The following is an 18,054-nucleotide window of genomic DNA, read 5'->3' as shown; positions in this document are numbered from 1 at the left end:
AGAGTGGCGCAGGTAGTAACACTTTGCTAAGGACTCAGTTACCATAGCTTGTAGCTGCAGAAGTAGTGCTATTTACCTCTCAAGAAGGTTACTATAACGAAACTTAATGGCTTTTGCCAATTGCATTAGGTTTTTAGGGTAGGATGAAATTTGCGTTAAGTGCTAGACACTTAGTAGTTGTTTTGTTCGCTGAATACTATCATTGTCATTGTCTTCTTCACAGTCACCTTGAACGATTTCGTTGACTGAACAAAGGGTGCTGAAAATGACAAGCGAAGTCATGCTACCAAAACTGCAACAGTTGACGTTTTTATTACGCCAGAGACGTTGGTGATGTGACGTGTTTTCCTGGGTTTGCAGCGACAGCGTCACAATGTGGCCATGCTTGTCCATAAGGTCGAGCTTGAGGTAATACGAGTGTACATTTAATCATAAGCGCCCAACCTGCGGCACCAGAAGCGTGAGGGCGGTGTTTCAGGAGGACAGCTAGCATTAAAGGGAGCAGTCGGTGTGAACGAACATTGTCTGTTCTGGAAGCGAGGTTCAGCTAGAGGTGAGACTTGTGCCGTGGAGACTGGGGCGTGATCTTGAATTATTGCGCAATCTGACCTCCTTCCTAGCCCCGATATGCGATACAATAGCGCAATATTTGCTCGCGTACACGCAGACAGCAGCACCACAGTAAGTGTAAATGAGGATTTTGACAATTTTAGGAGCGTTTAGTACTTCAAAATCCTGAAAGTTGGGAGGACTACTGTTGCAACAAGGCAGTATCCTCGCTTCCCACTTGCGGCATTGCTGAATAAATCTAACGGAAGCAAAGGTGGTCATGTCGTCGTCGACCTGTAATCGCGACGCATATCCACAGTGAGGCATTCACCACGCATCGGGTGTATAATCTAATCAGATAACGAGAAGGAAATCAAAATTTGAATGGTTAAACAAACAACTTTCGTGTGAGAAAGAAAGTATATGCATGCGCAAAACAAAACCACGAATTAAAGAGACATCAAACTATCATTTCGCTGGCTGCCATCGCCGTCTCCATCAGCCGATTTTTCGTATTTGGCACGCTCCAGTGCCGGCTCCTCGACATTAATAAATAAAAACGACCATTCTTCTGCCTCGGCATTTGGTTCTGCCGGTTCTCGGTCGGTTTCCACACGTTCCTATAGCGGCCCCAGCATCAGTTCCCATAGCATGGTGGCTCGGAAGTGATCTTACGGTGCGCATACCATCATGAAGCGGAGGGGGAAGTCCAATAGCGGAGCGCGCGAAATCTGGCACGTGGGGGATGGGGAAGACGATTGGCACTAATTTCTACCAAACGTCGCCTGACTAATTTTTCTTTCTATTGCAGTTATGTGGACCCTCCACTCGAATCTCCGCCATTGCCGTGAACATGTATTTCCGCAAATATTTAAGTCTACGTATGCTATAAGTTTTGCTATGTCGCATAGGTAAGATGCTGCAAATATTTTACCGCTAATGTTGCTCAAACAATGTATTATCTTCCTGACCGAATTATTGCCCAGAATCTTGACAACTGTAGTGCGCGAACAACAGTAATCAGATTACAGCAAGCGCCTTTGTACTTGAGTCTTTTGAGACTCTTAAAAAGTGCGAACAAATATATTAGTGCTCACAATCTGAAAGCGATGTAATGACACTGCTGCCACTCTTTACATGCAGCGCCATGGCACCTGTTCGATACTAGTACGAGCCCCTACACGGCGTGTTAAATCTTTTAAAGGAACCAGAAATTTTGGCGCGCCCTCGTATGTCGATCGCGCGTACACTTCGAAAACCGTCCGAAAAGTACAGGTGCGAGGCAAAACTTTGCTATCCGTGTGTGCTGCCACCGTCAGGCGAAATTGCAATTTTTTTTTAAAGACCAATAGACGTTGCTTAGCTTTGACGATGATTGAGCTCCCCACTGAGTTACGCGGCATGCAGTCTTGCACGGTGGCATCTTGAAACTCTTCTTGTCCATTTCTGAAACATTTTTAGCTTCTCCGTACGCTACCAACACTTCGCAGAAAAGTATGTATGCATGCCTTCCCGTTGTCTGTGAGATGTCTAGCATCTTTATGCCTTCTTATTGCTGTTTTTCTAGCTGCTTTTCTTTTTTTCTTGAAATGTTACCATGCACATGGATTACGATAGTTTAGTTCTCCGCTAAAGTAAAGTGACCAAGCAGTACTTGTTGTCTGCAGGTGTTAAATCAGGGGCAGCCATCCCATCCAGCAACTCGGTCCGGCAACTTTTGTGTAGCTGCTCCTTTTCTTGCGCAAACAAAAAATTAACAATCGATTGATTGATTGACTGATTTACTGATTGATCGATCGATCGATCGACTCATTGATGCTTGGTCACCGTGCACACGAGATGAAAGTACTTAAAGGCTTCCTTGAGCGTCAGCATTCCCGGTAAATTCTTATCAAGATAAAACAAGTTAATAGCATTGTGGTCATGGTGAATTCCGGGACCTCATACCTGAACACTTGCGGTTTGCGAGGACGTAATTATGGTGTGGAAATACTGGTGGGAAGTTGTCAGAAAAGAAAACATGACGACAAAAGCATTGGCTCAAGATACAGGTTTCATCTTATCTACAAAAGACGTGAACGAGCCGGACGAACAATTTTACATAAAGAAACAAACGGGCTTACCTCTCGGTACGTAGCGGAATCAGGTGGGTATGAATTATCAAAAATTCATTTACAAGATTTCATGAGTATGCACCCTTTACTTCTCCCACAAGTTGCGATTATTCTGGGCGTACATAAACCACTCGGAGAGCTAAAGGAAAGAAAGAAAAGGGTCATCCTTCAGTCCCTTTGCATACATTAGTAGGATGGATTCAGTGAAGGCCATTCACAGAAAGCGTCGGGTCCGTTTGCGCGTGTTCTTGTCCTGTGCCGAGGGTCGACGTTGCCATTCTTCGCATAGTGATCCAATCGCTATATTTAAGTGCTGGCGATCCACCCTGATGTATACTCGCGGACAACTTTCTGTGGCTATGAAGGAAAAGCTATGGAGGCAAAGCGCGCAAAAGTGAGCGCGCTTCTGAAAAGAGTGCCGCGTTTTAATCCGCGTTAGTTTTGGCTAGGGAAGAGAAAGCATAAACAGCTTACTAGCAACAGTTAAAGAAGACAGAACACACCACTGAGTGCAAAGGTTTACTTATTATGCGGCTTTGCTCTTCCGCGTCTGGGGCAACGCGATACCGTCGCACGTGGAAGCTCCGTCGATTCAGCGTCTGTTCCGAGCAACCAAGGGCACTGTGGAACGCTGCCGGACTACTTGGTGCGGTAACACGTGTGCAACACGCCACGCGCCCGTAGCTTCCCCTTCGTAGCCGCAGAAAGTTGTCCGCGACTACAGTCCCCTTGCTTTCGTGCGAATCAGGCGTAGCGTTGCTCCAGCTCTCACCTGATCTGAAGCGTACGTCTTCGTCACGCACTCCTCACAATTTCGAACTTGGAATAATGCCACCACGACACGGAGAATGACAGCAACGCCACGAAAAGTAAAATGCAAGACTGAACAGGCGCATCGAAAACGACGCTTCTGGGTTTATGAACTCCTGGCGTTAAATGACAGCGTTTGACGGAGCGCACAAAGCTCGATGCAAAGGGGCATGAGTGGGTCTTGCCACATGTAGAAAAACGGGCGGGGGGGGGGGGGGGGGCAGATCACGTTTCAGGGGTACGAACTACCCACATTCCGTCACAACGCAGCTGAACCTGTTGCGCGTTACTGCCTGGAGGTGGCCGAGCCTTGAGACTGTGGGTTCGCATTGGAGAATCGCAGTGGCGTAGTCTTTGGGCACGAACGAAAAGTGACAGCAAAGCAAGCGCTATTTGGTCGTGACGATTCAGACAAGCGTTCCCTACAGCTGTCGAGCCAAATGAAATCGTTGAAGTCAAGTAGACTTCCTTGCTGTGTTGACGGCTACTCTTAACCCAAATTTTGATGCTATAGTGAGAAGCTCCATAACATTACAAGTGTCTGAAGATGTGCACTCGGGATGTATCTATTGGACACAACATAGTTCACTCTGTCGCATGTACTCGTAGCGCATCTCGTAGATGCATCTCGACTCACGAGTTTGTACTGAATGCGTACTCGCTTTTGAGGATGTAGGCAGTGCACGTATCGTTAATAGACTATTTCTCTCACCAAGACACACAAAAAACAAAAACATTGTGAGTAATGAACACATCATATAACGGCATGACATACACGCAGCAACATTTCCTACGCTTTTCTTGTTTGGTGTACAGCAATGCCTTGTAGCAGAAAGTGTGTTCATAAAAAACCTGTCTGCGCAATCTTTTTTTTTTCTATTTCAGTGCTATCGCGAAGACAAACTGGTGCTGATGGTCAAAGTGGTTGAATTTATAAACCGACAAGAAAATCTCGCGTGGTTTCCCAATAAAATGTACTCCATTCTACCTGTCTTTTTTTGTCGAGTCTTGATGTAAGGAACTGAAATGAAAACTATTATGGTGGAGCTTCGCGATGCCACAGAAGACGGGTGTCACAAAAAAAAAAAGGCTGCGAAGACGTGGTAGTTCCCGTTGTTCGTGCTCGTTTTCCTTCCTTCGCCGTTTGCTTACTCCTAACACTTATATGGTCGCATGAAAGAGCTGCGCGTGTTTGTGTGCAAGCGGAGCTCGCAATGAGTCACTCATCTTGAGTGATCTTGATGTGGCAACAACGTGCGCCAATAACAGCTGAGAGGTATGGCAAACTACTGACACAACAGCTAAAACGCGAGCTTCGGCCCACAACGAACGTCGAGAAATCCACCGAAAAAAAAAAATTTCCAGCGTCTGCTTCGAAAAAAAAGCAACTACTCGAAAGGGTCTTGCTCGCTGCTCCTGATTCCGGATATTGCGCTACTATACAGCTGCAAATGCGAGGTGTTTACAGATCAGCATTCCCGAGATGGCGATCTTCAGCGCGATTCGATCATGACGAGGCTTCCAGGCGGCAGCACGTAGACGGTTCCTGGTGGCTGCCTGCCCAGGTGCAGCACTGGTGCATCGTCGGGGGCCATCACGAGCCGTGGCTCGTCCCGGTAGCCGCTCTTTTTGCTCGGCAGGCTATACACCGGCTCCCTGCAGAAGTATTTAAAAGTGGTAAGTACCTCCACACCGACATACGTCAGTCGCCAAACTATGTGGAGCAGCACTGAAATGACAAATCACAGTTTCAAAGGAAATTCAAAGCGAATGACAAAACTAAATAGAGTCCCGTGTCACAAGAACCCCTTCGTTCGATATATATATACTAATAGCCCCAACAAGACCTACTTCGAAAAATCATTAGCATCGAAGCATGCTGCAGAATTGCAAGACAGTATATTTTAATTGATGTTAACGCAGGGACATAACAGGGCATTGAAACGTCGAAAGTTCTTTTCCCCTATTTTTCGATGCGGCACTGACATTGTATTTTAACCCCCCTACGGTAATGCCGTGCAGGCGATGTAGGTGTACCGAATAAATAAATAAATTCTCAGAAGATTATTTGTACTTTGGGAAGGAACGCCATTTTTGGAAGACTGTCGACCAATATTAAGGGAGAAAAGTTTTATAATAACGAGTGAAGCTCCGCGGCAACATTTATTTGGCATTATTGTTCATCTACAGAACCTTGTATAAATAATGCAAGTTGAGCTTTACGAGAAAACGGAAGTGTTCACGCAAACATCCAGTGACATTTTGGAGATACTTTTTTGAAGGGCCCGTCGTTAAGATATTGCTCATAATATGTTACACTCTACCTTGAATTGTGGATAACCTTCCTTATCAATTTTGATGTCGCTTCGGGTGACGTTTGGTATACAGGCATATTAAGACCCGAAGCAAAGCAGTCATCAGCGTATTATTTTGGCATAGTGGCGAGAAATTAAGGACGTTCAATGATAAGTTTAATGCCACCACAACAGTAAAAGCTTATCTGAAAATTTATCTAAACAGAAAGAGAAATAGCTATGCATCCATAGATTGCAACAGCTTTTCTGCGATATTCCTAAATATGTAGTCGTTAACTTGAGATGAGCCCAGTGTGGTCAATTGTTTTAAACGAAATAAGTTAACATTTTGTTTATCAGATAAGCTAAAATTTGAAATCAATTTTGTCGCAGCGAGCATATTTAGTGCTGACAACAGGTACGTTATGCCGTCGCAGACCACTTTTCTCGCAGAAGGGTCCAACTTCACCTGGACAGCATACATTCGGCCAACGCATAATTCCTCTTGCCGAGAGATTTACTTTAACGTTAAAGTACTTCCATGTGGGCGAAATTATTCCGGAGCTATGCATTTAGATATGAGCTCCTGTTGCTGTTTGCTTTTATAATTTCTTACATTTGTTGTTGGTGTTCGTCGAGGTAAAGGTTGGGACTGGCATCATTTATGCATAAAAATATATCTCATTAACTTTCAAATGCTCGAATGTACTTCCTCACTTATCCGCTACGACTTGTGCATGCATATTGCCATTTTGGTATTAACAGAAACATCGCTTTTCTGATTGCGCTATGAATTAGGTTAGTTTTGTTGCTGTTTCCTTTTGAAACATATTATTTATTACATATTCACAAGTATGGTCTCGCTGTGCAAGTCTGCATAATGATAGGCAAACTATATTCTCCTTATACTCAAGTATGTTCTGTAAACTGCTTTTCTTTTGGAAAGATTAGTTCTCCTCTGTCCGTGTTCAAATGGAATGCGGTGGTCGAGGCCTCCTAGTGAAGGTGACTCATTACGTCACCTCTCCCACCAGTGCCACTGCAATCGTGCACTCGTGTATCGCGAAATAAAAGTGCTTCTTAAGAAACAACAACTACAGGCTTGCACACTGCGAAGCAGCCAACTCGGAGTCGTCACAGCTCACCGCTCCGTAGTGTGGTACCGCGCTGCGGTCAGCATGGGCACGTCGGCCTCCCCCCGCGGCCGTCGCGGGGGCAGACCGGGCGCGTACTCCTTGCGGCCGTCGGCCTCCTCGTACTCGGGCAGGCACCGCATGCGACGCGTCCGTGACACGAACACCACGCAGCACACGGTGGCCGCCAGGGTCGCCAGCAGTGCGATGACGTCAGCGGACAGGAGCGTGATGAGCAGCACCGCGGCGAGGTTGTCCAGGGTAACCTCGGACGTTGCTGCGTGGACCGCGAAGAAGGCGCTTTTGAAGCGGTCAAGGTGTCAATTATACGAATGTGCTTGTCACGTCTGCGCCGTATGCACACTCGTTCGTCTGCTGTGCATAGAGTGGAAAAACACAATCTGCCAAGCAACTTGTCGGATCATTAACGTGTCTCCGCGTAGAAGCGAGGTTATTTCAGAGGCTCGAGCGGAAAAAAGAACAGCGAAAACTATATTTGTATCAAGACTCCATCACCGGAACATCAATGGAAAAAGTTTTGCTGACATTCGGGTGTGCCACTAATGTTTTGCGAATACACCATGAAACAATAGCAATAAATAAATAAACATATAAATAAATAAATAAATAAAACACCAGGCCGTTTGGGGGCTTCTCCTCAAAAATAATCATAATCTTTCTTGCATTCATTTTCTTTCTTTAATAACCTGCGTCGTCACATACTGGTCAAGGACGCTAGGGCACGCTGATATGATCACGTGCTTCCTACGGTGCACTTAACGGGCGCCCAGCATCGCACAACTGAAACCCACGCGAAATAGATGAAGATTAGTAAGGCGAAAGCCTTAAGTGGCTCGTACAACCTATGGCCCTTAAAAAAATACACGTTTACTCCGATGGCACAAAAACTAGAATCATCAGCAATGGCTCATACCCCTCTAAGCAAGCAATCAAATGCAGTGGCTCATCCCTGTCCTGATGCAGAGGTTACAAGCACTCATCAAAGGGAAACCTACAGTGCCTACATTCATTGGAATTACGCATTGAACGTACAGACACGCGGCGTCTGGTCGAGTGGTAGAAAAAGAAGCCACGTGACTTTCTCCACGGCGCATACCCCTGTCGAGATGAGGCTACACGCGATCACCAAAGTGAAGCGAACAGTGCGAACATTCATTGGAAACACCCATACATTACACAGAACAGCATATTGTTACGTGGTCGTGACGTCAAAGAACGCAGTAGCAATACAGTGAAAGGCAAAACTAGCTTTTATTGGGCGAACCTGTGCCCACAAAACAGGCTACACTTAAAGCACAACGAGCGCGGCGAACACAGTCGGCGATCGTGGAAAATCTGATCTGCGGGTCAAGCGCATCGCCTTTTATGCAGCAGTCGTCGAACGTTCCAGACTAATCGTTCGGACCCGCGTGCTTTCCACAAAGTTCTACACCATTCGTGTCACGCGATGAAATCAGATAACACAAGGTTCGGCGACAACAGACAGCCGGGTAGAAGCATCGATAACTTTCCAGAAACTTTGGATACATGCAGGCGCGTCCCGCGCTGTGCGATTACATTTGTCAGGCGGCGAAACGTGGTCGCCCGATAAAGATAAGTACACGTGTCAATATGTTTCAGTCTCTTGTTGAGAGGATGTAACGTAAAATCGAAGAGAGACGTTGTTGGCGCGAGTCCGACCCTGCTCCGAGAGCGCGAAGCCGCAGCTAAGCATAAAAACGAGCCGAAGAAGTCGAGCGGCAAAAGCAGCAACACGGCGATGCGAGACGGCGCCTTACGAAGTGTACAGCAAGCTTCTGTCTTCGCGTGTTAGAGGAGTCTTAACATGCTGTCGATTTTTTTTTTCTCGGGGAAAACATTCCGACAGCAGAGTTATAAAGAAACGAATGTTGTCACGTATCCCTTCAGCTCCGTCACAAACATGGGATAAGACAATCGCTTTCCTCCTGCAAGATTTCTGCGGGCGAAGCAGTGCTGACCGTCACATCGTTTGATTCTTCGATTGGCGCTGACGTCACAGGTCAAACTGCTTGCGTTTAAGCAGACGCAAGTATGCGGCTGCATTTCTGAGTCTAGGTACAGCAGCTGTGCCGTCATTTTTTTTTTTTTTTTGTCGGAGGCAGCGCTCCCTTGCAAGATGCCTTGGCACGGCAACGCCCCCCTTCCCTCTCCTCCCCCCAGCCCGCTCGCCAAGGGAACTGTGTATAAAATTCATTCCACGTTCTCTGGCACCGCGTGTTCCGAGAAGTAAACCGAGGAAGGAATGCGGCTTCATTTCCGGGGTACAACGTGAACACGTGTTTGCCACGGACCGCGCGGTTTGTTTGGACGAACGATCAACGCCCCTCGGCGTTCCAGCTACAGAAGCTATACATAACATGCCTCGCCGGTAAAGTAGCCCCACCAATTCCTGTACAGCTCTGCGCAGATTCTTTATCACAACTGAGTTTACGTCTGGCCACAATCCCAGTTTGGACTAAGCGCTGCACAGGTATTGTCCCCATATGCCCCAACTTAAGCGCACAAGAAACGGTAAGTCATTCTCAAACAGACATTTTAGAAAAATTTTCAGAGCTGTACGTCGTATTCTCATAAGCATTCTTGTGAAGCGTTCTTTCTTTTATTTTTTTTTTCTGGCCGTCCTAAAACAAAAACAATGCGCGAACATTTTCCTATGGCTCACATTTTCTTTTGCAGCTTATTGTTGCACCACAGCTTACTAAAAAGGCTTTGTGAGAAAGTGGTCGTGCAATGCTGACGCTGAAAGCGTCCAATTAGGTGATGGCTATACTGAACCTGGTATCACCTTCACGATTCCTGTGTTCTCAATTCATATAGTGCGCTTTTTAAAAGCAACGTGATTGATCGAAAAACTATAATGTGCGAACTAATTCGTTCTTCATTTTTTATGTGTTTTTTTTTTATTTTCTAATCTTTTCTCGTCTTACCGCACAACCCTGTGTAGAGTAGCCAACCGAACCCTCAATCTGGTTAACATCTCTGCCTTTCACCTCTTGCACTTTTTCTCTCCTTGTGAATGCTTTCTGCAAATTGAAAATTAGATGATGTGGTTTTACGTGCCAAAACCTGCACCTGATTGTGAGGCGTGCCATAGTGTGGGACTCTGGAATAACCTGAAACCACCCGAGGTTCTTTAATGTGCAGCTAAATCTAAGTATAACGGGCGTTTTCGCATTTCGCCCTCATCGAAATGCGGCCGTCGTGGCCGGAGTTCGATCCCGTGACCTCGTTCTTAGCAGCCCAACAGCATAGCCACTAAGCTAACCACGGCGGGTCATTTCCGCAAATTGAATCCCTCAAAGACAATTGCGTTAGCGCCGTTCAGACGATTGGTGATATTTCTGTTATTATATAGATTACGCATGTAGCACAACTTCAGATGAGCGTCATCGCTACAGAGGTGTCGGTTACACTATGATCATAGTTCACTCACAGTGAACGCAATTCACGGAGATACTTGGTCAGCCTAACCAGCCTCCCTTTACTTCATTTATTGTCTGCAATTTTCACGACTTCATAAAACATCTAATTTCTCCATTCACATTGCATTGCCCTTGTCAAGAGCATGTTCTGCGACTACATAATCAACCAGCAATGACTACTTTCGTCGTCGCAATCTCAACTGAAATATCGCATGCCCATTGGGTAATTTTTTTTTTTATTTAGCGAATGCTGACAGCAAGTTGTTGACACCTAAAGCAAGAGTGGCGTAGTTTACAAACGTTTGAATGACTGAAGCGAGAAAAGGAGAAATAATTTGGATGGAACGATAGCAACATATTCTTCTAATTATCCGCTTTAACGTGTCAAATCCACGATATGAGTATGAGACGCGCCGTAGCAGGGGTCTCGGGATAAGTTTTACCACATGTGGTTCTTTAACGTTCACCTAACGCACAGTACAGGGACGTGTTTGCGGTTCGCCTCTACCGAAATGCGGCCGCCGCGGATTTGACCCAACAACGGGTCAAATCGTAATTTTTCGTGGCAAGTCTAACAAACCAACATGCTCTGAAATGGCAAGGAAGCAAAACACACACACACACACACACACACGCACACGCACACGCGCGCACGCACGCACGCACGCACGCACACGCACGCGCACACGCACACGCACGCACGCGCACGCACGCACGCACGCACGCGCACGCACGCGCACACGCACACACACACGCACACGCACACACACACACACACACGCACACACACACACACACACACACACACACACACACACACACACACACACACACACACACACACAGCAAAACACGAAATAACGAGAGTAAGAACACCAGCAGTGAAAGGCCTATCCTTGTTTCTCCCGGCGATTAGTCCTGCGATAAATGCCCGTCCGTGTTGCTGAACGGGAAGTTATGCAAAACGGTTAATAGTGTCGCAGAAGGGAGGGAGATGTGGCTGCTGAAGTATACAAGAAATTAAGCAATGATCACTATCTCGCACATTAGTGAACGCATCAGTTGCGGTGTTGTGGAGAAAGGAAGAAGCACGACAATAAACGCGACTAAACAGGTTGTTTTGTAGACAGAGGTTCCTACGAAAACTGCTACAGGGAACTTTAGCAATATGACTGCTAGATCCGACAGCCACAGACGTAGGCTGGGCAAGGTAAGGCAAGCGGACGCACATCACGAAACATCGTATTTAATTCATAGAAACAGAGCCCAGCTTCAGCGTGTGCTAACACTGATGGCTGGCAGGTTAGAAGAAGAAGTCCTCAGGCGTCCCTTGCGCCTGCCGCTGTGACGCTGTCGAAGAGGATGTAAGTTGGCACTAGTGATGTGCTGCACTAGGCTCTCACAGCGCATGTCTATATGATAGCGGCAACCAAGGAGGACAAACCAGCATCGTGCTTCTGACTCGAAGTGGCTTTGTAACTTCGCAAACTGATCATTTTCGACAAATTATAACATTAGGAATGCAAGAATTTTCATTGGCTACGCATGCGCGCAGTCTGCTTGCGGCATACGTCTGGAAGAAACGGGACTCCATCAACGTTTAGGCAATAATATACGCGCAGAGCGTGGAAAGCAAGGACGGGTAATACAACAAAACACGAAAATCGGACAAATACAAGTGCTAATCAACTTTCCCATTGTATGCAGAAGACAGTGCCTTTCTCTTCTTCCGTTCTCTTCTTCATAAAGAACTACTTGTGTCTCTTCCTTATGGTGGCGTAACGATCGCAACGCCACCACTCCTTCTAGTTATTTTAGTGAAAAACTTGTTATCAATATGCTGTTGGAAGTTAGCGCTGTTTGCTATAACCACGCCTCCCTTCTACGTCCGTGTCGTTGTGTCCGCGATAACGCTTTCCTCTTTCTGTTCCCCCTTTCCCATCCCCCAGTTTAGGGTAGCAAACCAGACGCTCGTGTGGTTGACCCCACTGCCTTTCCTCTCTTTGCTATCTCTCTCTCTCTTTGTCTCTCTCTCTCTACGTCCGTGTCGTCGCGACCGCGCTGAAACGAACGAGAATCTGACCTGGCGCATCGACGAGCTGCAGGAGCAGTAGAAGCTTGTAGGCGAAAAGTACGGCCGTCAGGCAGGCGGCCACCACGGCTAGCACGGCGCAAGAGCCAACCAGCGCGTGCAGTCTGGAAGAGCGGTGGCAGTAGGCGGCCAGGCCGCACACCGCAGCCATGGCCAGGAAGAGGCCCTGGAAGCGGCACGCCACCTCCACGCTTCGCAGCTCTGGAACCACCTGCAACACGCCACGCCACGGGTCGATCTTTAACTGTAGGGCGCCACTCTGGTTTAGCTTGGTAAAGGGACGCACGAAAGCTACACTAAATAAACTTAGGCTGATTAGGTATGACATTTAAAAACCCGTTTTCGTTTTACCCTTGGTGGAATGAGGTTGAATGCTGTGAACGAAATTGACGACTCTTACCTTCTCTCCGTTGCCGAAACTCTGCGCCCAAATGTCAGTGGCTGGCACATCAACGTGACGTCAAGGATTTCCGCATATGTTAACGCTACACAGTTAAGGGCAGCGTGGCGCAATAAATGCGGTGTCTGCGTCCGGCGTCGGCGTCCCTTGAGCTAAAGTTCGCGCGTCTATTTAGGTATATCTATATGCCGAGCATATAGATATACGGCCTAGATATAGGTATCCTCCTCGTCATTCTAAAGGAAGGATGAGGAGGATGGTGCTAGCTACAGGTTAATTTAGCCTTGCAAAGGCTACTGTACTCCCTACCAAGTGCTGTGAAATTTCCTAACATCCAAGCGAGCTTGCACGGAAACTACAGGGTCCCGACACCACCCATCATTTTTTCTGGTTTGCCTAACCTCCTTTCAGGATAAAACTGGCTGCTCGACTATGGCACAACTGTAATTTAAAAACGCAGCTTTAGTTTGTGTTTTTTTTAATGCCCTTATAAGCATTGGGAAAGAAGAAGAAATCTCCTGGGTTCCCCGCCTTCGGCCATCGGCGTTACGAGTTGGCTTCCTGTCCAATACTGGCAAAGTTAGTTCCAATGATTTTACAAGAAGCGATGCACTCAGCATGTCGCGGCCGATCACTGGCGGCTATTTTTTGTACAGTAGTGAACGCCGTAGTATAGGGCAGGCATACCACCGAGTCACAACCAACAGCTTACCGCTATTCTTCAAAAGAAAAGCATAAGACCATTGCATTCCAGCGGTACGTACGCATGGGGGTGCAAAACTTGGGGGTTGGTAAAGAAACTTGTGAAGAAGGTAAGGGCCACGCAACAAGCGATGGAAGAAACAAGAGACGGGAAGATAGCAGTGTTCATTAGTGAGCAAACGTGAGTAGTCGTTATTCTACTTTAAATAAAGAGGAATAAATGGATTTGGGAAGGCCGAGTAATGCGTAGGGTATATGACCAATGGTCTATCAGATTACCAGAATGCGTGTCAAGGCAAAGGAAGCACAGTCGAGGATAGTAGAGAATGAGGTGTGGTTATCAAATTTGGAAATCTGCAGGCCTGGGATGGTGCCCTCTGATGAAAGACAGGTGTCACTACAGATCCCTGGAAGAGGCCTTTGTTGTGAACTAGACGCAAATAGGCATACAATGATGATGAAAGCAGTATTTCTGGCATGGCTTCCAATGTCAGACCCGTTTTTATGACCATAGGTGTCCCTGCTTGCACAGTTCTAGTCCCAGTTTCTTCTAGTTATTTTATGTCTTGGTCCTGTCACTTCAAGGCTGCTACGCTTCCACATGCGTACGTAAGCATGTGTGCTTGCGATAATGAAGGATTTCTGCAGGGATGCATCAGCGGGTTGATGACCATTTAGAACGCGTTAGCTAAATCACATGGTCTCATTGTGCAACCAATTGATGCGAAGAATTGTTAGAAAACTGAGGTAGCCAGCGGACGTTACCTCCATGTCATGCATTAATTCCAATTCGTCATTTTCAGTTGAAAAGGGGCACTTCGGTTAAGAAAGACGCGGTATTGGAAGACTCCTGATTGATACTGAAAACTTAGTTCGCCTTCATTACTAAATTTTTTGTCTTTGCATTCTGGTCCTATAAAAGGTGCCGCCCTCGACGAGTGAGAATAGGAACCCTTTAACGATCCTCTTGCTTCTATAAAAGCGCACGTTAAAATTGCACAGTTAGAAATGATGTGCAACTACTAAAAGAACGTTCTAAATTTGCATACCAGTGGTAATCGGAAGGCGCAAGCCATCCATGCATTCGTATATGACGCTGTCTCAAAGGGGCACGTAGAGCATTAGTACGGACTACAAAGATTAGAGGTCGAACTTATATGTATGCCGCCGCGTGTCAACATGACGCTCATACCAGAAATTCCTAAAAAAAAACATGAGCAGATCACAATATACGCGAGCTCTTAAGACTGCTCGACGAACGACGCATTGGGATAAAACCGAACAGGGCAAATCTCCACAGCTGTTGCAGAAATCAGAGCTGTACAAGTGCTCTTTTTCAGTCTTGCCTACTCTGCGCCAACAGGCCGTCTACGCAGAGTGGCCATAAATGAAAAAAAAAAAACTACAATAGAGAACATTTAGCGCAAGTAAAACTGCAAGTGCTGCAAACGCTCACCTACAAATTTTGATCAGTGACTTGACCTGAGCTTTACATCGGAAAGTAACACAGCGGTTCTGAGACTGGCTGTAGAAAAGTGCTGCACTATTGAGTTCGATGACCCGGAGTTCTGTACAGTGCAGCCATGGTTCAGAGCACAAGCTTTTTTAGGAACAAAGCCCCCTTTCTCTCATAATAGTTAGACCATCGCGACAAGAAATCGAACGCATGACATGTCACTGAGTAGAAATCCGCAATTGCCAGGCCACCTGGGTGGATTCCGCACATCTGCACTGGTGACATTTACCTGCCATAGCTGGCCGAGTATAGGGAGGAGAATGACCAGCAGCGCGCACAGCACCAGGACGCAGCAGGCGAAGAAATTCACCGAGAGCGATTTGCTGGGACTGGCCATGGTTGCAAGCTGCGGGCGAGGCCCTGTTCCCGCTCGACGCAAGCCGTATTCCCGAGACCGATCGCCTCGAACCGCCGTACTGTACCTAGCTGTTTCCGAGATATCAGTTTACACGGTGTTTCCGTACGTCGAACATCTTAGCAAACGGCCGCCAGGTGTTCTCCAACTTTCGGTGGTATTTCAGGCAGAACGGCCGCAAGTTCGATCCGGACGCCAGGTGCGAAGGTTCGAGTCTTGTAAGTCACAGCCCCGTCGCAACGAGCGGATCCAGCGTGTCGTCGTACAATACGCGAGGGCCTCGTCACCCACGCCAGTGAAGCCTGCCGCCCTCAAGGACACGCGGTCTTGAAAACAAACTCGAGGCGCACGGTTAGAAAAACGCTCACCAAATCACTCCCAAAACCTCGCGCACCACACCCTCGTTTCGGCGCGACGGCGACGCCAAAAGTGGAAACCCTCTCGAGCCGAAAACGACGATGGCTTTTTTTTTTCTTCTTCCCACGAAGATCACTGGGTCACAGGCGCACGGCGACTGCCACGAATCGTTCGTTCGGGCGATCCGGAAACGAGGACTCAACGAGCCGTCACGGTTCCACGTCGCTTTCGGCCTGCCCGGTCAGTGGGCGCACGGAGGGTGTCGAGTTCGGCAAACCACGGCTGGTTCGTCGGACGACCGCCCTGGCGTGGCACGTAGCCCACATCGGAGACCCCGGGCTCCCCCCCCCCCCCCCCCCCCCCCGCGAACCCTTCTCTCGGAATCGCCACCGGGGGCCGCCGTGCGCCAGCGCTGCGCCTCTGGCAACGCTGGCTCCCTTCCGGATGAGTCGCCAAGGCCTCGCTGCTATTTAAAGCCCCCACTGCTCCCTCCACCGGCTGACCCGAGTGGAGGCTGTTTGCGTGCCTGCCGATGTTTGTGTGTTTGTGCGTGCGTTACAGGGTGTGCGTTAAAGGGGATGGATGAGGGGGGGGGACGAGGGGGAGGTGCGTGGTTGCGTGTGCGAGCATTCTGTCTCTTTGTTCTTTCGGTTTATGTCACTCACGGCCGGGTTGGAGCTCACCGCCTCGCTCCCCCAGAACCCTGCAATCAGTATAAAAGCGTGCAGCGTTGGTGAGAGATGGCTCGTGTTCCGGCTTCTCAATGACTGTTTCTGAAGCTCGACTCACTCGAAGAAATTATATGAGTGACGATTGATTTGGCGAACGCATACAGTATTTTTTTTAATTATGAATGGTCTAGCAGTGTGTTCCAACCATTCGAAAGAAGCCTCACCATTTCACTCTCTAATACTCGGGCACGACCTGCCTGGTTTGGCGAACACTGCACAGTTTTACTGAGACGGAGTGCGTGGTTGCGTTCCTGCGGTTCTTCGGAGACTGCGAGCAGGTCGCCACGGTGGTGGTTCGTACGTCACAGTATTTGTGTGTCTACGCACTTTTTATCTTTTTTTTTTACCGATGTAAGATATTGTTTGTGTATTCGGGCTGGATAGGATGTGCTGCCGGGACCATCAGAAGGGGGCCTTTCTTTTGTATGTGCCAGCTTGTTCAAGCAAATGTTTATGAGCGTGACTGGTAGGCTGTGAGTTTTCGAGTGCAGTGAGCAATCTTGCGCTGTTTTATTGTTGCCGGCTGCTTCGCTGCACATGTTTGAGCTCAGGTTACGCATTTTCTTAGTTTTGCTGGGCGTACACATTTCTTTCTTTGTGTCTATAGAACCTGCTTCGGAGGAAGGATGCCAGAGCGGCAGGAGGTGAACAAGATGGAATCGTGTTGATGCTGAAAGGCTTTGGACGACTGTTTATCTGCTGTTTTTCTCATAAAATGAACGCCAGTGCTTTGGCGATGAGGGAATGATGGGACAAGACGAAGCGGCACCTTGGAACTCGCCGAAATGGCTTTCATGAAAAAGTAAAGCAGCACTTCTGTGGTTTGTAAAAGCAAGCTGAGCTGTTCTTGAATGCATTATAAGGTGCGAGCTGTGTGGTTACATGGTTATCACTAGTGCTGTGTAGTTAAACATTTGGATGGATTGTAAATAAATTTGACTGCTAAAGAGGCCGGTGTTTTCTAAGGTGGTCAGTGACAACGATGCAGTGCATGAACTGCTCTGTATTATTCAGGGAGTGAGTGCTTTGTGAACGTGCAGGCTGGGTATAGGTAAAAGTGGAGCCCGTTCATGTGCAATGGCACTGTACACAGCAAGTGTCAAAGCTCCGATAACGGTTTGTAGCGACTGCACACAAGGCGATGAAAACGAAATGCCGACACCCGTTTCTGGGGATGAATCACCATACACGCTAATTATACACGTTAACGTCCGGCCAGGGTTCTAACTTAGTTGAAGGTAGATAGTTTTCACTTTTGTTTTTCTACCTACTGTTGTCAAACACCGCAAACCACCTTGAAAGAGGAAGCATGAGTTTGTGCGCCTCGTATTTAAATACAATTGAAACTTAAATATTATCTCATTAGGCGTGCGATGGCTTGCACGTTGAACAAAATAGAATATTCTAGTGACGGGCTGGTTATATTCTTTTATGTCTATCGTTAAATGTCTCATCGAAAAACGAGAGCACTTCCGAACTGTCCAATCATTCAAGTATAAACAAATTTCGCAGGAGGCATTGCTCTACCGTAAACTGC

The 18,054-nt window shown here is 47.4% G+C and overlaps 1 protein-coding gene across 3 annotated transcripts in view; it reads right to left on the bottom strand.

Annotated features, from left to right (window-relative positions):
- Positions 1-293: 293 nt before the first annotated feature.
- LOC126518063 (uncharacterized) overlaps positions 294-18,054 on the bottom strand; it is a 159,508-nt gene continuing 141,747 nt past the window's right edge. For 2 of the 3 annotated variants that reach the window (XM_072285564.1, XM_072285565.1), the window contains exons 3-5: positions 12,448-12,667; positions 6,913-7,177; positions 294-5,129 (exon numbers count right to left, since the gene is read on the bottom strand). In XM_072285564.1, the coding sequence (XP_072141665.1) occupies positions 4,967-5,129; positions 6,913-7,177; positions 12,448-12,667 (648 nt within the window). In that variant the 3' untranslated portion in view covers positions 294-4,966. Of the gene's footprint in view, positions 5,130-6,912; positions 7,178-12,447; positions 12,668-15,303; positions 16,134-18,054 lie in introns of those variants that run through there. The other variant, XM_050167922.3, reaches the window with a different exon arrangement.

Source organism: Dermacentor andersoni, chromosome 11, assembly GCF_023375885.2.
Source record: "Dermacentor andersoni chromosome 11, qqDerAnde1_hic_scaffold, whole genome shotgun sequence".
In the NCBI taxonomy this organism is placed as follows: domain Eukaryota; kingdom Metazoa; phylum Arthropoda; class Arachnida; order Ixodida; family Ixodidae; genus Dermacentor; species Dermacentor andersoni.
This window is presented reverse-complemented; position numbering and strand designations above follow the sequence as displayed.